Source organism: Crinia signifera, chromosome 7 (genome assembly GCF_055691185.1).
Source record: "Crinia signifera chromosome 7, ASM5569118v1, whole genome shotgun sequence".
In the NCBI taxonomy this organism is placed as follows: Eukaryota; Metazoa; Chordata; class Amphibia; order Anura; family Myobatrachidae; genus Crinia; species Crinia signifera.
Genome location: NC_139223.1, coordinates 118,863,508 through 118,885,595, shown reverse-complemented (window position 1 = coordinate 118,885,595; position 22,088 = coordinate 118,863,508). Strand labels below are relative to the sequence as shown.

At 44.4% G+C, this 22,088-nt stretch overlaps 1 protein-coding gene across 1 annotated transcript; it reads left to right on the top strand.

Annotated features, from left to right (window-relative positions):
• Positions 1-709: 709 nt before the first annotated feature.
• Positions 710-21,980, top strand: PECR (peroxisomal trans-2-enoyl-CoA reductase). The gene is made up of 8 exons (XM_083153675.1): positions 710-874; positions 4,146-4,279; positions 6,092-6,257; positions 9,710-9,791; positions 10,731-10,827; positions 12,360-12,470; positions 15,720-15,831; positions 21,318-21,980. The coding sequence occupies exons 1-8, from the start codon at positions 763-765 to the stop codon at positions 21,404-21,406; spliced, it is 903 nt and encodes a 300-aa protein (XP_083009801.1). The 5' UTR covers positions 710-762; the 3' UTR covers positions 21,407-21,980.
• The last annotated feature ends 108 nt before the right edge of the window (positions 21,981-22,088 follow it).

Below are 22,088 nucleotides of genomic sequence, written 5' to 3'. Positions count from 1 at the left end.
CCGCCCGGAGAGGTTGTAATTTCCCCTCCCCATGTCCCTGGTGATAGCTATCACATTACCCCCCCCCCCCCCCCCAAGACACCCCCGGACAGGACCCCCCAGGACCGGACCCCACAAGCTCCGGACTGCAGATTTTGATGTCCTGTCCGGTGGTCCGGATCCGGTTTTTACATAGTCCCGGAACAGAGCATTCTGTCCCTCCTGGAGAGGGTCATGTTGGGGGTACACGGTCAAACCACATCACCAGCAGCTAGCAAGTGGACTCCCAACTATCTCCCCTTCCCTACCACCATGGGACAATGCTGGCCCCTGGTGGGATGCATGACAGTCCCAAAAAAGAACGTTTAAGGTGGATGACTGATTCAAAGTTCCAGTGTACAACGTACACCACACTATGCCCAGCTTTAACTTTGTTTGCTCTAATAAACTTTTTTCTAATCGTTTACTTATCCGCTTATATTCAAGTTTCTGTTATTATATTTTCTATATACAGTATTATTTACAATGAATGTTTGTACTTTCACATGCATTCGTTTATTTTCTAGTCCATGGTTCATAAAATAAATAAAATGTATCAGCCGTCTAAGAACCAAGAAGAAATATGTGCGTCTGACCCGGCTGGTGGGTGTAGAGGAGGGAGGGAGCCGGAGAGGTAAGCTGAGAACATTGAGCATTAGGGGTTACCACGGCAACGCGGCCAAGGTACAGCTCCTTTAACAGTCCCCACTTCTGCCTGACCTACCCGGAAGTCTGTCTCCCGTCATGGCTGCCCGCAGTGTGTTTAGTCCGGGACTGTTCAGGAACAAAGTCGCCATTGTCACGGGAGGAGGAACTGGCATTGGGAAAGCCATAACAGCCGAGCTGCTGGGACTAGGTCAGACGATTGGCTAAGCATCTGACAGGCTGTCACTCACCGGACAGGCTGTGCTGGGGTCGGGGACATCCACACGGTCACCCAAACTAGAGTCATACAGTCACTCATGCCCCTTTCCCACTGCAGGCTTTACACGGTAAAATGCCGTTTTTTTAGCCTTTTTAAACGGCTAGAGCTGCAGTGGGAAAGCTCCAGGTTGCTTTACACGGGTAACAAATACCGGTATTTGTTAACCGGGTAAAAAGCAGTGTTTTTACCGTGTAAGAGACGTTTTTTTGGCAATGGGAAAGGGTTTTAAACGGTATTTAGAAATAATAATAAAGGTTAAGAACATGATTGGTGCATGTGATGTTTTTAATGACAGGCAAGGTTTACTAGAGAGTTTAAACGTGTTGCTTTGTGGTTTACACGGGTAAGTGTGAATGGGACAAAAACTGCTTTTAAACGTTATTTTAACGTTTAAAAGCTGCAGTGGGAAAGGGTCTTTGTGGCTATTACCCGGGTAAAGACACGTTTAAAAAAAACGGGTCTTTACCCGGGTAGGCAGTGGGAAAGCAGCATTAGTGCAGGTCACGTAACTCCTGTCACCTAGCGAAGGCCTCGGTCAGGCTATCACACAGTGATTGTCACATACACCCTGTCATCCAGCGCAGGCACCGGCCAGGCTGTCACCCATTGCTGGTCACGTATACACTGTAACCCTGAGCAGGCCCTGGTGGTCATGCAGTCACACAGTGCTGGTCACATAACTCTTGTCACGCAGAGCAGGTCCTGGTCATACAGTCACACAGTGCTGGTCACCTAGCGCAGGCCTCAACAGGCCGTCACCCAGTGCTGGTCACATACACCCTATCACCCAGAGCAAGCTCCGATCTGGGTGCTGGGTGTGGAATATATTGACCTGTAGTCAATAGGTCTACATTGAAAAGGTCAACATGAGTTTTTCACATTTTGGGGGGTGTCAGTGTTGACAACTGGACCCCCAATTAGTGTAACATGTACACTTGCATGGCTCGCCAGGCTTAAGGCTTGGTGCCTCACTATTAATTATTATTAACAGTTTCTTATAAAGTGCAGCAGATTCCATTGCGCTTTACAATTGTAAACCGATATAAAACAAACTGGGTAACAACAGACAGACTTGAAGGTAAGAGGGCCCTGCTGCAAGCTTACAATCTATAGCTGGGGTAGCCAACCCTAGTCCTCGAGAGCTACCAACAGTGCATGTTTTGCAGGTCTCCTCACAGAATCACAAGTGAAGTAATTAGCTCCACCTGTGAATCTTTTAAAATGTGTCAGTGATTAATGAGTGCAGCTGTGCAGCAGCTAGGTTGTCTGGAAAATGTGAACTGTTGGTAGCTCTCGAGGGCTAGGGTTGGCTACCACTGACTATAGGGATAAATCGCTATGCTTTCCACACTATTGTATTCTCCCTCGACTGTATGTCGACATAGTTGATGAAGTAAAAACAAAACCTGTTGTCATGTGTCTACCCTGTTGACCTAATGCATGTTGACCTTTTGGCCCTGTTGAACTATTGCATGTTGGCCTTTTGGAGTAGACCTATGGACACTAGATCTATCAACTGGAACCAGTGCTGGTAACATAACTCCTGTCACTCAGAGTTTGGCTTCATGTAACCTCAATTTTAACGCTTACATTCAACATATGTATGAAAGGTCTATAAATTGATCCCATTGTTTTGCTGAAAGTGATAAACCATCAACCAATCATCTCCTAACAGGCTGTTTGAAAGATAGCTGTTAGGAGCTGATTGGTTGGTGGTTTATCACTCTCCATTTTATCAGTTTTGAAGCTTAGTATATTTCGCCCACTATCCCAATGTGTTTTCTAGCTAACATTTTATCTATACGCCTTTCACATCGCAACTAATTAACGGGTACAAGCCGGTTTCTTGCCGGCTTGACCCGGTAATTAGTGCGATGTGAAAGGGGTTACCGGGTGCCGCAAACGGGTAGCGACACGGCAATAAGAACCGGTAAGAAAACAGAATTATTCCCGGTTTGTTGCTGTGTGGTATGAATGGGTTAAACAGGTCGAGCGAACCGTTTCCTGTTCACACTATGGAAGAGGCAGCGATTGGAGCAGCGGCAGCTCTAAGCGCTGCCTGCCCCCGATGACGCTCTGCCGCGCCCCTGATGACGTCAGCGAGCTGGCAGTATTAAAGATGTCAGTGATTGAGGCCTAACCCCATTTGGTGTATGATATAACTGAAATGTCAGACATTTTACAACACCGTTTGGTTTATTTAGATAGCACCCTAATTTACACAGCAAATATTTGACAGTCATATACACCCTTGCCCCATAGGAGCTTACAGTCTGAATTTCACAACATATAAATACATACATACATACATACATACACACACTAGTTCATTTTCTGTGTTTCTATTGCCTAGTGTTTGCTAATTAAAACAGTAAGCAGATGTAAAACATGTATATTAATATTTAATACAAATAGTGATTACTGAATGAGTACTGTACCAGTACTTGAATATAAATAAAATTGATAATTATATAAGCAATGTGTAGGTGTTTAGTATACTACATACAGTATTTTATCCCAATATGCTAATCAGCAGTGCTCGAGAGTGCAGTTGATTAATTTTGAATAGCAGGAACATTCCCAGAGGATGCTATGTCCGTATTGGAAAGTAAAATGGTTTTGGAATAATTGTAGTAGTGTTTTACACGGTGTAAAGGGCAAATTATTTAATTTCATTTATTTTTCTAATTTATCATGTCATTTTTGTACACTAAAGCTTGTTACACACTTAATTGTTGCGTAACCAAGAGGTAATGTGATGTAATGATATATTAAAACAATGTACACACTGCATGATGCATTGTATGATTGTGGAACATGAAACAATATTGTATCATTTGTGGAATGGGCGTGCATAACATTTAGTGGGACGATGCGACCATCCAATTCATCACTCAATGAAGGGGATGGATTTGAGGGTTCCACTATACAATGTTCATTATGATCTGTTGTGGATTGCAACAATGTTGAATATATTGTATAATGTGTACCCAGGTTTGGTCACAGCCTATCCAGGTGGTGATTAATAACTGAAACCTCAGTGCCTTCCATACTTGTTTCACTAATGTGAATTCGAAATCTGAAATTGGAACTTTTGGGCACGTACAGGTTATATTCCGGTCTTACAAAGTGTAATACGCTCTTTAAAAAATTACCTGAACAAGGGTTTGTTACCGTAAATGTGCTTGTTATATGTTCACAGGTTGCAGTGTAGTTATTGCTTCTCGGAAACTTGACCGGTTACAGGAAGCTGCCAAAGATCTGATCTCTCAACACTCTCCTGCAAACCGCTCACTGTTGACTGCCCTTCAGTGTAACATCCGCAAAGAGGATGAGGTGAGAGCAAAGTGCATCGCATTGACCCTCATTAGCTGATTTATGTATTGATGGCCCTAGTGGCTTGATGTGAATTCATGGGTATCAGAGCCATCTGAAGCATTCACCACCTTTTTATTGTTATATTTCACACAACTATTTTGCAATGCGTTGCTGGGGGCGGAGAGGTAGTCTGATTAAAATATGTTGCTTATACGTCTTTCTCATGTTTTATGTAGTTGCTAAAGTCTAATTGCAAATTCAAAGTGTATATGAGACAAAAGTGTTCAATCCAAAGCGGCAACAGTGACGTCAGATAATGTGTACTGCTGCTGAATATGGTCTTTAAGGCTCCCATACACTAGTCCGACTTATCCTAAGGACAAGTCAGACCAAATTGCCCTCGAGCTCCCCCGGCAGCTCCCCGGGGAGCTTACATATGATGCGGCACTCAATGTGATTTATTGCATATAAACTCCCAGGGAGCTGCAGGAGAGCCGGGCAGAGGTGATTTGCGGGGCGGAGAGTGGGCCGGCCAGTCTTTTGAAAAAATATATTTTTTAATTCTGCTGCCGCTTCCCGCACCTTCGCCCGACACCTGCCCGCTGGCCGGATCCCACTGCTGCCAGTACCAAGCACCAAAAGCACCTGCTATTGCCGCTGATGGGTCCGATCCGATAGATTGAACCTGCAGCAGGTTCAACCTGTAGGGTACGACCCAAAGCACATGGGCTCATTTCTCGGCCCGATCAGTCTGGATTGGGTGAAATTGGCCCAAATCTAACTAGTGTATGCCTTTTACGTTTAGAAGTAGATTAGCTAGAATTTTTAAAATTATCCACCTATCTGGTGGCATTGGTTCATCTCACATAATTACTGTCTCCAGTGTATGTAGATAACTTATTGTCTCCTCCCTAAGCTACCAGAGAGGGTGTCGGAGGACACAGGTTCATCTGTTTAATCAAGGGTACAACCTTACAATCCTGGGATACAGGATAACTTCACATGCTGATACTGGGAATAAAACCATGGTCTCCTTTATGTCCTTTAATAAGGATGTAAATAAAACATAATAAAATAACCAGGACAACAAAGCAGCTGATTAACTACAATTCCCAGCATGCTTGTGTGAGTGTTCTTTATAGCACACTGTGATTGGGTAATATCACTTTCAGATCATTTGCAGATTGGTGAAATTTTTGATAAATGCTTTAACTTTTATTTTCATAATGCCCCATTACATCTGTCTATTGACTGTAGCAGAATATTCTCATGGGATGAAGAGATGTATTATAAGCAGAATCAACAGAAAAACAAGGCAGCCAAATATTTAGTTTAATTCTGTCACATTATTGAGCACAACCGGAACATACGAGGCCTCCCAACCCAGCCTGTAACTTGACAGCTAGAAGCTGGTTGGCTGATGTGTTATCATCTTCCACTTTATCTCAACTTTATCACTTTACCAGGCTTAATACATCTGCCCCAAAGAGCTTGTCAGCTTCTGCACAAATGGAACCGAAACCTCAGATTTCAGTTATTTTTAAACTCATTCATTGTTTTTAAATTAAATAAGTTAGGATTTTTAATCTATTGTTCATAAATCATTTTATAAAGCTACTGTCATTTCATGGCCATAAATACTGTATTATGAGTTTGTTCAACTGGTTATTTTTATATTAGACAATACTTTTAACACTAAAATGAAAGCTAGAAAAACTGGAACTATCATATGTTACATGTGTAATAGTAATATCCAGTCCACTATAATGGTTGTATATAATTCACACACAGCTAGCATATCATTTTTTCCCTCATCGTTTCTGAATGTAGGTGGAGTCGTTGGTTAAGAGTACCTTGGACCTATATGGACAGATTGATTTCCTAGTGAACAATGGAGGTGGCCAGTTCCCAAGTCCAAGTGAAGCCATAAGCAGCAAGGGCTGGAATGCGGTAATAGACACCAACCTCAATGGAACCTTCTACTGTTGTAAAGCAGGTGAGTATCCCTTTCAGTAAGCCTAAATAATCACACAATGCTTCCTGTTACATAAGTTCTTATTTCTTATCATTTTAATTTATTGCTCACGTTAAAACTTCCAGATGAGATCTGTGAAATGTGTTTTAAGATATTTGCTGAAAGGGCTTTATCTGATTTAGAATAACTGCTTCTTATCTTAAAGTAATGATACCATAAAACAGTTAGTAGCCCCTTTACTATTGAATATTTTCAGCTAAATATCCGAAAATTAGTGTTTTCTGGGATTTGTGCAGCTATCCCTCCTGCCCCGCCGGCAGCTGCATCACCTATAGCTTTCTCTGAATTTGCAGAATTGTCTTGCAAGCCTCCCATGATAATTCTCCATTCATATAAGGTGGTCTTGCAGACCAAACTTTCCCTTTTGCCTAAGGTGGTCTCAACGTTCCACCTCAATCAGGATATTGCGCTTCCAGATTTTTCTCCTGACCCTTCACCACTGGATTCCTCCCTTCTAACACCGATGGATGTGGTTTGTGCTTTGAGAATTTATTTTACTCATCCGGCTCTTCTACTTTATGTGGAGTAATTCTCTTTGACACCCAAATGGGGTTGGCCAGCCTCAAAAATTACCTTTGCCCATTGGGTCACTTTGGCGATTCGTCAGGCTTATTTGTCCTATGACAAGCCTGCCTTGAGCCTGGTGCGGGCTCATTCAACTTGTGTTGTTGGCACCTCTTGGGTGGTTTGCCTGGCCACTTCGGTTGAACACGTGTATTTTTATTGTTAAAATGTATGTACTTTGTAACCATTCCTTGTTAACTTTATTTTCTATAAAAGCATTGCACTTTTTGGTGAATAAACCTATTCTTGTTCAATAATATACGCTCCCAGAACCCAAATTGAAGAGATTACAGACCGCTAGGAATACTACACATTGGGCCTGTGGTTCACTCTCAAAAGCAGAAGAGTTAGATTTGGGTGTTATTTTGTTTCTGTGCAGCGTAAATACTGAGGGGTGAATTTATGAAGCTTGGAGAAGTGTTATCTATCCCCATAAAGAACGTTATGAGCAAGGTGATAATGGTTCAGCCAATCAGCTACAATATGTAAATTGACAGGTAAGAGCTGATTGGCTGAACCATTATCACCTTGCTCATAACGTTCTTTATGGGGATAGATAACACTTCTCCAAGCTTCATAAATTCACCCCTGACTACTTTATTTTTACTCTGCAATATAGATATCAGTTTGACGTACAAACCCCACCCAACTCTAACTCTCTTCACATGTTACATCTGCCCACCTCCCACCCCCTGCAGTGCACATTGCTTTTGCAAGTGAACCAGAATCAGGCCCATTGTTTTAATTGCTGAAACTGTAGGTACCCAACAATACTGCATGGATGTCTGGGTTGCTGAGCCTGTGCAATTTGGAATATGAATAATGCAATGATAAATTTCCTACACTGAATGTGGCTATTGTGAAGCCTTGTGTGCAGTTGTAAATGATATTGTAGGGGGCCAAGATTTAGATTTTTTTTTTATCTTATCACGGGTAGCGGCGATGAATGTCTTGAATTACTGCATTCTAACTGATAGATTGAACGCTGGATCCTCCAAAAAAAGTCAGGGATAGAATAAGGTCCCTGACATACACCATAAATACTCCAACCTGTATTCTAAATATATGTCACTATATCTACCTATCATACACAAGTTAGAGCTTCAAGATTAAAAGCTTGCAACCTTTTCATTTAAGAAAAGTGGGTGCTCCTAACGCAATGAGCAATAGATTCCTGAGGTGAATGCTTACTTTCAGTGCTGTAATGGAATGGCCAATTTTGGATGCTTTTTCCCTCTTGGGCTAAAAGTATTACGGGAGAGTACAAAATTGCTACTTACTATCAGAAAACTCCAATGAGTTGACTACTTTTTTCCCTGTGAAAAAATTGTTTAAAGAGTTAAAAATTGATTAGGTAGAGATGCCCTTTAGGAATGAAAGACAAATTAATGTTTTTTATATCACAGGAAAGGAGATGCATACAGATAACCGGATTCAGTATTGAATCCCGGCGGTCGGGATCCCGGCGTTCAGAATCCCGATGCCGGAATCCCGACAGCCGAAATGCCGACAAGGGGGGGACGTGGATCGCCCCCCCTTGCGGGCTCGCTGCGCTCGCCACGCAGCGGGCCCGGTGCCTCGCTACGCTCGGCACACTAATTTATTCTCCCTCCAGGGGTGTCGTGGACCCCCAGGAGGGAGAAAGTGTCGGCATTTCGGCGGTCGGGATTCCGGCGTCGGGATCCTGAACGCCGGGATCCTGAACGCCGGGATCCCGACCGCCGGGATTGTAACTGCATCCCAGATAACCAGTGGTCAGAATACGTTAGGGATTAGGCAAAAATACTTACCCTCCACCTTCCCCCCTAACCCACTCTTCCTGCAGCGTAAAGGTCCCTACACACTGGAAGATTATGCCCAGCGTGTATGTAGGAGGGGGGGGGGGGGAGGACGACCGCTCAGTGCATACACACTGAGCTACTTTCCCCCTGCCCGGTGTTGTCAGCGGGGTGGCGGACGGCTTTGCATACCACAGCACTATGCAAAGCCATCCACAAAGCTGCTCCTCTGTTGGTAATACAAGCAGTTGATCATTTCCCGGAGAAGATTCGGGAGTGCGCATCACTGCTCATCACCGGGCGGCTTTGAGCGGCTTTCAGCTCAAAATCGCCTAGTGTGTATGGGCCTTAACCCTCCAAGCTAGTGCCTAACACTAACCCCCATACCTCACCACAAAAACCTACCCCCTCCCTCTAGGTGCCTAACCCTGCCTGCAGCCTAATTAAGTATTCCCCTAGTGCCTAAACCCCACCCCCCCATCCCCGTTGATGCCGGCGTCGGTATAGTGGATGCCGGCATTCCAACCACTGAGGTGCTAAATGCTTCCCAACACAAAGTGTCATATATATCAAATTAATCAGCACAGTCTCCTTATGTGTCCTAGGTGCATTGAGTTTTATCTAAGGCACATTTTTGGCAAACAAAAGCCCCAACATTAATACAGTTTATAACACACACCAGGCATCTCACGATGCATGACGTAATGATGCTAGATTTATAAGGATGCAACTGTACATCTTATGATTACTTACAGAACCTACTCCTTTTCCATTGACTCCATTCCTCCCCTGAGTTTGTATAAATATCTGGGTTTTGGCTGGCTCCTTAAAAATTGAGCGGCTCTTAATTGATGTCTGTTTAAATGATGTATACCTTATTTATATTTTATTATTTGTGATTGTATATAGATATTTTTTTTTCATTTATGGGTAATGCTTCAATGAATAAAATAATTAAAAAAACATCACCTAGTGAACAGACTGAACCATTGTCAGCTGACTGTGTACGTTGAAAAGCCTGTGCCCTTAGTGAATGTTACCACATGTACTGACATGTCCATCTGTGTGCAGTGTACAACATGTGGATGAAGGACCATGGAGGAGCCATAGTAAATATTGTGGCGGACATGTGGAAAGGATTTCCAGGCATGGCGTAAGTGTCATTCAATGTATTTGCTGCTATGTGCCATCTATTAAACCTATTTACCCAAATGCTGCAATAGCTGTCCATGTCACACTTTATCATTAATAATGTCCTCTCATGGAGAACAATGCATGTTACTATTTCTCTCAGTGTTGCATGTTTACGCAGTGTAAAGCTATAGAGATCCACGTTTTTATCTGCATTCAGGACAAATGAATGCAAGTATTGAATGGTTGTATTGAATAGTAAGTATTTAGTTGTTGTATGGAGCTTATATGATACTAATGAGGGATGCGGTCATTAGGTTTACAGTCAAAAAGTCGATCACTATTGGTCAGCAGTCAAAAGGTCAACATGCATTAAGTTGACCTTTTGACAAGGTCAGAAGGTCGACACATGTTCACAATTCTTGTCGCAGAAAGGGCTTGTTCATACTTTTCCATCCCAGTGGACACGGAGGGAGAATTTCATAGTATGCCCGAAGCTTGCTCGCCATGCTAGGGGACGTGGGACACATATACGGTGTTCATGTCGACCTATGTCAACATATGCACGAAAAGCTGTAACAAACTCACGTAGACTTTTTTCATGTGTCGACCTATTGACTGTCAACCTTAATTGTATCAACTCGATGACCTATATACAATAATGAAACCCACATAATTTAGGTTGGTTTTACAAAAAGCACTTTGTGTCCTCTCCTCTTCCCCTTGTGTGACCATCTCTTTATATGTCCTTCTCCTTCCCACTCCCATTCATGGTACGTCTGCTCTCAGCAGATAACATGGCTATAGGTGCCCATATTATATGTTTATTAAATTTAGGGATTGCATTTATCAGTGAAAAGCGGATTTATATTTCAATGGTTATGCATTTGTAATATGCTTCCTTTGTTGACTTGTTTGCATCATATATCATATCTATATCTAATGCAAATATCTGTATTAGTCACACAGGTGCTGCGAGAGCTGCTGTGGACAATCTGACCAAAAGTCTTGCTATTGAATGGGCACACAATGGTGTCCGGATAAACTCTGTCGCTCCTGTAGGTAACAGATGGTTATTTTAAAGGGGGTTCATACATATAATCCCATGGCTCCTACTTTTGCAAGAAACGTAGAGTAAAAGTTTCACTGTTCCTGTAGAACTGTCGGTACTTGTTTCCTAGCACAGCGCCAGCGATAAAAATTGTATCCATCGGGACCCCCCCCCCCCCTGAAATCGCGTCGATCGCATCGCATGCAACCAAATCGCATGCGATTGGAATCAATGTAAAATGGTCCCTGAGATCCGATTTTACATTGGCCCAAATGTTAAATGGCCCCCAGACCCCAATTTTTATTGTTTCCCAACCCTAATGGGTCAAATGCCCCCCCATTTTTAACGCCACCCCACGATCAACGCCAACCCGAAGCGTGGCGTTCGCATCGAGCCCAAGAGGGGCGGCGGTACGCGTCCTCCGACCGTTTCATACCCCCACTATCCACGTCGGCGCGGAGTTGATGTTATATAGTGTGGCGAGCGCAGCAAGCCACCAGCCCGAAGCGTGGCGAGCGCGCGCGCATTACTTCACAGGTATTACACGTCCCCTCACGGGGCTCGCTGCACTCGCCATGCTTCGGGCACGGTGGCTCGCTGCGCTCGCCACACTATATACAATCCACTCCACGCCGACATGGATAGTGGGGGTATGAAAAGGTCGGAGGACGCATACCGCCGCCCCTCGCGGGCTCGGGTTGCCGTTCATCGTGGGGTGGCGTTAACAATGGGGGGGGGGGGGGGGCATTTATCATGTAAAATACCCATAAGGGTGGGTATACAATGAAAAATCGGGTCCATTGGGCCATTTAACATTGTTCCCTATGTAAAATCGCGTCCATCGCATCGGTCACATCGCATGCCTTAACTTAAGGCATGCGATGGACGCGATTTTGTAATTGTAGGGGAAAAGGCTAAAAATAGCCCTAAAATCGCATTGGTCGCGTCCCTCGCATACCTTAACTTAAGGTATGCGATCACCTACAACGGGCGCCATGCTAGGAGACAAGTATCGAACTGTCATTATAGTTTACAATGGTCATGAGAGTTTGGGGGCAAGGGGACTATGCAAATGACATATTTTCAGAAGATACAAAGTTTTGTGTGTACAGATGGTGTAATGGTTAGCATAAATGACACAACCCTAACTGTGCAGTTTGCTTATTCTCCCTATGCCTTTGTGGGTGTTTCCTCAGGGTTCCTTGGTTTCCTTCCACAATTCAAATAGGTGGTAGGTTAGTTAGCTCTCAACAAAAGTGTGAGTGGACATGTGTTTAGGGCAGACGAGATCGGTCAAGTGATTCTTATATGCCGTGAATTTCTACTCGTATGTCTTTATGCCTGCATACTATTGTACATTGATGCACTTATTCATGCTTTTACGTATGATGGCATCAAACCATTTGTACTGTAGACTGCAAATTTGCAGCTTCTCATTTTAAAGATTTAAAAGGGAACCCACAACCTTATTTAATGATCTATAGCCTTAATAATAGTACCTTATGCACCCTTATTGTTTTATCTGATTTTGTTTTGCAGGGTACAATCTTTTCACAGACAGCTGTTGAGAATTATAAGGATATGGGGCCCGCAATGTTTCAAAACTATATCCCTAAGATTCCTGCAAAGAGACTAGGAGTCCCTGAAGAGGTATAACTCTAATTATCATTACCTAGCAAGAGGTTGCTAGTATATCTGTCTCTGGCATTATTCTGAGATGGTTCAATAATAGGACACAAGCTCTTTCCCTTCAGCTTAGTGGTATAATCCCTGTAAGCCACAGTTCAGTTGGTGACCAAACCGCAAAAGTGTTCAGTAAATTATGGTCCTATATGTATACATAGCCTGTTATATTGTTGCCCATAATACATACAGTGCCCAGTCTCTTCACTTGTATCTATTATGTTTTTTGTTGTTGTTTTTTTTTTCACATGGTCAATGAACGAATTTGACTTTTGTTCAGTTGTTCTCTAGATTGGAGAAGATCAGATTGAACATACCCTGATAAAGCATGGTTGGCATATTGCAGAGGTTCCCAAAAGTAGTCCTCCGGACACCTCAAAGGTCTTGGTTTTAAGTATATCCATGCTTGGCTGCAGGTGACTTAATTATTACCTCAATCACTTTACCCATCTGTGCTAAGCCGTGGATATAAGTAAGACCTGGACTGTTAATGTGTCCTGTGGACCGTATTTGGAACCTCTGGCACAATGGTTCTCCTAACTGCCTCACAGCACTGAAGTCATGACTTAAGTTCCCTGTCATAGCTGACCTACAGCCATGGCCAAAAGTTTTGAGAATGACACACGTATTGGTTTTCAGATGTACTCTGGTATACTGAAGTAAAGTTACAAGTGTTCAAGTGTCAAAATAAAATGTATGCAAAGAGTCAGTACAGTATTTTCAGTGTTGACCCTTCTTTTATTTAGACCTCTGCAATTCGCCCTGGCATGCTGTTAATCAACTTCTGGGCCACACACTGGCTGATTGATTACAGGTTCTCAATGGGATTAAGGTCTGAGGTTTTTCCTGGCTATGGACCCAAAAATGCATAGTATTGTTCGTTGAGCCATTTAGTTATCACTTTTGCCTTATGGCAAGATGCTCCATCATGCTGGAAAACGCATTGTTAGTCACAAAACTGTTCTTGGATGGTTGGGAGAAGTTGATTTTGGAGGATGTATTGGTACCATTTTTTATTCATGGCCAAAATTTTGAGTAAGCCCACTCCCTTGGCAGAGAAGCAACCCCACATATGAATGGTCTCATGGTGCTTTATTGTTGGTATCACACAGCACTGAAGATAGCTCTCATCTTTCCTTCTCTGGACAAGTGTTTTAACAAATACACCAAACAATTTGAAAGGGGATTCATCATGAATCAGAAAATGACTTTACCCCAGTCCTCAGCAGTCCAATCCCTGTCCTTTTTTGCAGAATATCAATCTGTATTTTTCTGGTGAGAAGTTGCTTGTTTGCTTCCCTTCGTGATGCCAAGCCATCCTCCAAAAGTCTTTGCCTCACTGTGCATGCAGATGCCTCACAACTGTCTGCTGCTATTCCTGAGCAATCTCTACACTGCTGGTGCCCTAATCCCACAGCTGAATCAACTTTAGGAGATGGTCCTGACAATTTTTGGATGTTCTTCGGCACACTAAAGCCTTCTTCACAACTATTAAAAATCTCTCATTGGGGGGGCGTGGCCACAGCGGCAAGAGGGTAGGACGTGAGGTGTCTGGGCTCTCCGGCTATATATCCTGAAAACACCATCCTGCGCCTGGGTGACACTACATACTGCCCTGCACGGCTACCCTAACTGCAGCTACACCCGGTGAGCTCTTTATACATACAGTCCGCCGATCCCAGAGCTGGCGTGACCAGGTGGAAGACTGCGGCCTAACATCCTTTACTGCCGTACCCGCTGAACATCCGGTCCCGCGTACCTCCTGCTTCAGGTGCGGTGACGCCCGATGAGAGGACTGGGCCACACTGCCTGGTGATCTCCCGGCGGCTCCCCTCTGGTCTCCCTGCAGGTGGCTGCTTGTACTTTGGCGCCTGGGCTGGCTATGCTCCGAGGCTCCGGCGGACATTTTAGATCTTGTATGCCCACACAGCTTCATAGTCTATATACTGACGGCTACATCTTGCTGATCGGGTGACCTTCCCGGGGACAGAGCCACTGGTTTACCTGTATTACTCTGAGACTGGCAACCCTTCCTCCTATATGGCGACTCTCTACAGCCAGATGGTTTGCGGAGCTTGACCGGGCCACATCTGTCATTACTTGGGACTCTGTAATGTGTGAACAGCTGCCCGGTCAGTACATCTACAGCTCTATTGCTTTTTGGATCCAGATCTTTTATATATCAGATTTGCTGTCCGACTCAGACACCTGGTGATTACTGGCGGTGTGCTAGCCACCGCCATTTTACCATTACCGCTACTTTCCAAGCTGAGTGCCACTTAACCATTTATGATGTCTGGTTTTGTACTACAACTCCTTCAGGCTATCGATGCTTCCACTCGGAGGCTACTTGCCAAAATCGAAGTTACGGCGGCTGTGCCTATGGATCCTGACAATGATGTCTTTGTATTACCTGTACCGGCTCGGTGTCAAGACCCTCCTGTCAGGGAACTGGCGCTTTCTACATTCACTTCTACCATCCTAACTCCTGTGGTTGAAGTGCATTCTAAAACCCGGTTTGGAGCTACAACATTGGAGTGTATACTATACAACTCTTTATCTAAGTGTTCCTTTTATATATGTGTCTGTCCTTGACTTGGAGGTGCAATTTTGGGACTATCCTTTCTGTATTTTTACTTTTTTATGTATTTTTGGTTATGCGAGGAAGGTTTTGTTATTCTTCTGCTTATGCAGGGGGTACAGGATTGGCCAGATTAATACTCTAAGATCATGTGCCCATTCGTATAATTCTATCTGCAGCTGTTGTTATTATTATTACTATCGTTTATTTGTATGGCACCACAAGGGTTCTGCAGCGCCTAACAATATTGGAATGAGCAAAAAGAAACAAGGCAATTTAGGACATGGTAAATAGAGACATCAGGGAACAGGACACTGAAGCAATTAAAAGGGTGGCAGATTATTTTTATATAATATTCTAAGAAAAGCTCATGAGGAGAGAGGGCCCTGCTCTTGAGAGCTTACATTATAAAGGGGAGGGGCATACAGATATGAGTGATATATAAGGGGTAGACGTTAGCATAAACAGAAGATTAGAATGAGAGATGGCTATGTTTAATGCAGAAGTACCCACATGACCAAACCGAAATGTGACTGAAGTGTGGTGGTGTAGATCTCATGCCAGTTAGAGTACAATATAAATCTTTGTGTTCTGTGAAAAATGATTGCTAAAATTATCACTATTTAATTGGACAGATATCTCCCATGGTCTGCTTCCTACTGTCACCTGCTGCATCTTTCATCACTGGAGAGACGGTGAAGGTCGATGCTGGGCAAAGCCTATACAAATCTCATTGGGAAGTACCAGGTATAAAATTCCTTTTTATTGTATAAACCCATTCACAACACGATGTCCTCCCTGTTCTATGCATCCCTGTTCTCCATAATTGCTTCAGTTGCAATGTACAACTCCTACAAGATCAGCTCACTCTGCTCACTCTGGGGTGGATTTATTATGCTGCGCTGAGGGGTCTGTGCGCTATCCTCCTGCGCTATAGCAGGGGATAGCGCTTCCCATTATTTATGAAACCCGTTTGACGGGTGGAATAGCGGCGGCGGTGCGGGGGCGCAGGCATAGCGCATGTACATTTTTCTGTACAGTGCGCTTATGCCTTACCTTATGTAAGAAACTTCTTTATGTCCTCGGCGATGCACTCTGCGCCCTCCAGACTTCGCCACTTTTTTCCGGCGCTGCGGGGCTCTCCTGCTTTCTTCTTCGCCGTTTCCTTGTCTCCGGCGTCTGCAAATTCAAACTGCGCATGCGCCGGGTACACAGCATCCCCGGCGAACATTACCCGGCGCATGCGCAGTTTGAATTTGCAGACGCCGGAGATCAGCAAGCGTAAAACTGCGCATGTGCCGGATACACAACGAGACCAAGGTATCCGGCGCATGCGCAGAAGACACCGCCGGCCGGAGGTTCACCCTTCGTTATGGGAGGAGGCGTATCACCACAGGTCAGTGATAACGCACTCCCATAACGTGCGCACACACATTAGTAAATAAGGGCATGAAACAGGTACGCTTCACCGCGCAAAAGTGGCGAAAAATACCTGCGCCCATAACGCCCGTTTGCCACACAATGATAAATCCACCCCTCTGTGCCTTTCAATCATTGTGATCAGCTAATGGCTAATAAAGTACTGTATGGTGCACACTGACACAAGAGGAACAGTAAATTTGTTAGGCCCTAGCTTAGCGCACCTTAGCAAGTATACTGACAAAAAAGTAAAGCAAATGTTTTTTAGACTACAAATCTGTACAAACTGAAAGGTTCTATAACATTGATACTGGGTTGTATTGTTAAGACGTGCTTCATATCGAAAATAAATACTGGGCAGATCTTAATAAAAAGCATGAATTAGATGCATTCAAAAATTATGCACAACTATAATTGAATCATGAAGGAGTAGGATTAAAAAATATATTGCAGAAACAGGTAATGAAGAGTAGCTCTTTCTAGCCACTGACAGTCTGTCACTTACCTCTCCATATTTTAGTGTTCATTCTAGCACCTGCTATCTTAGAAAATCCATGCAGTTCCTCTTCCCTGCCTGGGGTGTCGCTGTCTGCTGTAATGCTTCTAGCACAGTGTGGTCTGTATATCAGCACTGATATGCAAACCAGACCTGTGCTAGAAACACCACAGCAGACCGCAACACCCCAAGCAGGGAAGAGGAACTGCATGGATTTTCAAAGATAGCGGGGTGCTAGAATGAACACTAATATTTGGAAATAGGATGTCATCCATTGATGTGTTCGTTGAAGTATAGTACTTCAGTGCTCACATAGGATTCTCAGTCCATTCACCGCAGGACACTGCCAGTTCCAGATGGGACTCAGGACAGCCCCCAAAAAACGGGACTTGCTTGTAAAAAATCAGGACAGTTGGGAGGTATAAAGTACCTGCTCATTGCCAGGGGTTAATGACCTCCGCCTGCCTTCCTGCCCACTGCTGCAGAGCAGGGTTAAGGCTCTGGAGGGCCCGGGGTACTTAAGACAGGGGGCCCCAAGATCTGCAATTAATATAATGTACAGATAGTGCCACATTATATTCTGCACAGTACACTGATACCATGTCACTTGCATATACCATGGCAATGTATAGAGAATGCCACATTATATACTGAACAGTATACTGCCATGGTATATGCAAGTAACATGGTATCAGTGTACAGAGAATGCCACATTTTATACTGCACAGTACACTGACCATGTCACCTGCATATACCATGGCAATGTATAGAGGAGGACATATAGGCCAGTATTCAATGCCTTTGATTCTCCATATTTTCTGGGGAATCAGTCAATTCCCCGGGTTTACAGGGAATTTTCTCACTGGAAAAACAATTCGCCCTATTCAATGGACACAATTCGCTGCAAATGAAGAGCGAATGTCTGGCGTGTTTGTGATTCTCCGCGATTCGCCAGTGGTTTTCAATGGGGTTTTTAGTGGAATTCGCCGAGAGTGTATTCAATGCTGAAGTGGAGAACTGCTTTCTCCAGTGATTTTCCCCGGATCTCCATTTTACATTCGTCATCTATTTCTGGAGAACTGGAATGTGATCTTTGAAAATAAAGCGTTTTTTATTTTTATTTTGGTGTCAAAAAATCAGATTTTTTTTCCTGTGAAGGGGCATGCTATTTTTATTCATGTGCTTGCAGCACATGAATATATTTTCATTTTTTTTTTTTTTTTTTAAACAATATATATATTTTTTTTTTTTTACACATTCACCAGCAGGGGGCCGAGCCAGGAGACGCTCATTAATATTCATATATTCACTGCACACTCGTCCCGATCATTACACATGCACGATCGGGGCCAGTGTGTAGCGGCTCCCTAACACAGCCCCCTGCCAGCTCTGGGGGCTCTCCCTCTGTCCCCCACAACCCTCCTTCACCCCCGCAGTGTCCAGCGCAGGCAGGGAGGCTTCCATCTCCCTGCCTGCAGCCGTCCCCCAGCTCCCCGGCGGCATTCGCCCGGGGGGTTAAAATTTGCCACCAGGGGCAGAGAGCCCCTGAGGCGTTGAATAGGGAGAACGGGCGGCTGCCCGGCGAATCTCCCTACAGGGAGAATTGGGGAGAAAGTGCAGCGAATCCTACACGGGATTCGCTGCAGCTCCCCATAGAAAGCATTGAATACCTGCCATAGTGTAGATGTGAGGTGTGGGCACATACTGCACACTGAGACCAGCCAGGACACAGAGCATACACACTGGACACTAGAGCACGATGCAGCACGGACGGTATAGGGGTTACCATTACTGCATCACAGCAGTGAAGTCATGGCGGGCAGCAGGAATCTCCCCTGCCTGAGACAGGCTCTAGAGGTGATATTTCATCTCTAGCGTCTGAGAGGGAGCACAGCGCTGCAGCGTTACCCGGGAGCGGTTAGCGCTGTGCCCTCTAACATCTGTCTCAGGAGAAGGCGGTGGCAGGCGATGTAGGGATGGTCGAGCCACCCGGATTGCTACCGCGAGCTACCAGTAGCTCACGAGCAATGGGTTGGCGACCACTGCCTTAGGGCATGCATGTTCAAACTGTGGCCCTCCAGCTGTTGTGAAACTACACATCCCAGCATGCCTTGCCATAGATTTAGCATTCCCTAATAGCAAAACTGTGGCAAGGCATGATGGGACTTGTAGTTTCATAACAGCTGGAGGGCCATAGTTTGGACATGCCTGCCTTAGGGTATGTTTGCTGCTATTTGTGCTGCAGCACTTTACAATTAAAGGAGTCAATCTAATTAGAAGCAATGATCTTGCGTGTTTGAGTCATTATGACAGCGAGCAATTTTTAGGACGGCAATTAAGCAATTTAGTTCGAATTCGGGCTGAAACAAGCCCACAAAGGGTGCGAGATTGATCCAGTTCCGTTGCTGGTGTTAAAACGTGCCCTTCACAGTTAAGGATTGACCCCTTAGTATGGTTCGCCACTGTTGCATCTATACAGAATAGCAATTTGTCCCATTGAAGTACAGTAGGTCCAAATGTTTTACAGATCAGCTGTTTCTTTTTGGCACTCATATTAAATTGTGTAAAGGGGGACTTTGGGGCTAATTCAGAGATGTACCCGTGGCAGGGCCAGATTAAGGGGGGGGATCAGAGGGTCAGTACCCCTGGGCCCCCCTCTATATAGGGGCCCCCTGTGGTTGGCATGTATTTAAAAAAAAAAAAAAACATTTAGCTAAAGGTTTTGTGCCTGATGGGAGTGGGGTAGTGCTGGAGGTTTACTTATCCCATTTGACAATGATTAATAGTGCTGAGCATTGGGATCCGAGGCACACTGACTGCACAAGTGTGCAGTGCATTACTGGGAGTTGATGAAGTCCCATGAGACTTTGTACAGGAGGTCAGAGGCTGAGAGACTTGTGCTGAGCTCTGCTTGGTGGAGCTCATCATATGCTTCTCAGGCCCATGGTGGACAGCAGCGCTGAGCTGGTAATGGGGAGGATTAGCGTAGCGTCAGGGACCAGTGGCGTAGGGTGATGTGAGCGCCGGGTGGGGGGTAGGTAGGAGCGATGAGGGGGGGGGGGGGGGGAAATGTACCACCGATTTTACCTGATGCCGAAGGATTGGGCGATTGGGCTGAGAAATTGTGAGAAAACTGGACAAATCGGATGTGTTTGACATCTGATGCGCAGTTCCGTGGGAATCAGAGTTGGAGGTCAGACCTGCTGCATGTCCAACCTCCAACTAGGCCCCCATCCCGGCAGTGGGGAATGGAATCGCATATGATAGGTCACATTCAGGAGGACCGTGTGCAATGTATCGCATGTGATCCTGCCATCTGGGACCTTTAAGGGGATCGGCTGGACATACTTCTGTGACTTCTCGCAGTAGTTTATGGTCACCTTTAGGGTGCAGCACTCTTATCTGCAATACCAGCCAGAGGCATCTTTGCCCCACAGATACCTCCTGCAGAATTAGTAGATTTTTATATCCCTGCTACATTCAATGATGCGTCCATCTCTGAATCAGGCCCTTTATCTACTAGAAGGCACTATTCCTCATTACATGTTTCTACTATTCTTATATTTTGGTTCACCAACTATACCATTTGAGGATAAGCATCTGGGGGAGTAGTTTTATCCAACATAATGTTATTATCTATAAGATAAGCAGCCATCTTTAAAAAAGTGGGTTTATACATCATAATTTAATTGTATTTTCTTGTCAACAATAAAGATGGCCATACACTTTTCGGATTTGGGTCGATTTTGCCCGATCCCGACAGATCAGGATGAGAAGTCGTCTCAAATTGGATGTGTTTGACATCCCCTCCGACCCGATGCGTGGTTCTGTGTGCAGTAGATAGGAGTGGGGAGGTCAGACTAGCTGCATTTTACATTTATTGGATCGGGCCCATCAGTGGCACATCTTGGGTGCTTTTTAGCACCGGCGATGTGTTGGGTCTGATCCTAGGTGTGTGTAAGCTGTGAAGCACCGCTGGCACACACTTTTGTGCAGCGGCGGGGTTTGTCCGGTGGAGGTCAGGCAACGGGGTCCATGGGCGGGCAGCGGGGCCTGTGCGGTGGGTAGCGGAGTCGGAGTGGTGGCCGGGAACTAGTAGTGGCATTTGCGGGGAGATGGGGCGGAAAGCGGTGGGCGAATTTGAAAAAATATTTTGAAAAGACTGTGCGGAAGCTAATTGGCTGAGAGAATTCTCTAAACCAATAACAGGCCAGACACTTGAGTGTAATTTGTCAGATAATTATATTGCAGCACATTGCTATGATACCAGGATGTGGATGTATTTTGGGTAAATTACTGTTATTTCATTGCTCCGCAGATCACAACAGGTGGCCAGAAGCCCCCGATGGGGAGAACATCAAAGCTTTGAAGAAAATGTATTCAGATATTGGACCTTCGAAGCTCTGACCATTGCAGCCAAGACTTGGAATGCTATAATGCACATCGCTGACTGGCTTAATTTCCAAGCAGCAATTATACACGAATGACTAAATAACAGATGCAGGTTTTATAAGATTTTTTTTATACATAACGGCTTGAAAGGTTGAGTCAGTAACCCGAATTAAAAGGGCACCAAAAGGTCTTTACAGTATGTTTAAAGAGCAAGTAAACCTGTCTTTGAACAGATGTATTCGCACAGATAAGCGCTAACTTTGTTTTCTATGGATACTAGTTTCATAAGCTATTTGTGTTTCAGTGCTCATTGGTTGCCAAGTCTAACCAGAGCATACAGTAGGTGTCATATTAATTAGCCCATGTATTCAGCTATGGCATCGTGAGCTCCAAAGTGCGTGATTGCCCTAACAAGGCTTCTTATTCTAAAAAAACAAACGTGAATTTAGGGGGACCCCAATCCATTGTGTTGCCTGCGGTCCCAAAGATAATGGAAACAGAAGGAAGTATAAAATAAAATATTCCCACCTCCATGATGAAGCCAAAACTACTAAGTTACATATGCATTACTTTAGGGAATGTCCTCTAAGATTTTTTTCAGAGGGATATATCCAGTCAACACAGTTTAATGGAATAATAAAAGGATGACTGATGAGATAAATAAATTAATCTTTGCTGATTCATTGCACAGTGTCTA

What these genes read in the sequence shown, in the direction of transcription:
- PECR (XM_083153675.1), top strand. Translation starts at nt 763, where the DNA reads ATGGCTGCCCGCAGTGTGTTTAGTCCGGGACTGTTCAGGAACAAAGTC. An exon ending in AGCCGAGCTGCTGGGACTAG is followed by an intron (nt 875 to 4,145) that starts GTCAGACGATTG and finishes ATATGTTCACAG; the next exon opens with GTTGCAGTGTAGTTATTGCT. An exon ending in CTTCTACTGTTGTAAAGCAG is followed by an intron (nt 6,258 to 9,709) that starts GTGAGTATCCCT and finishes ATCTGTGTGCAG; the next exon opens with TGTACAACATGTGGATGAAG.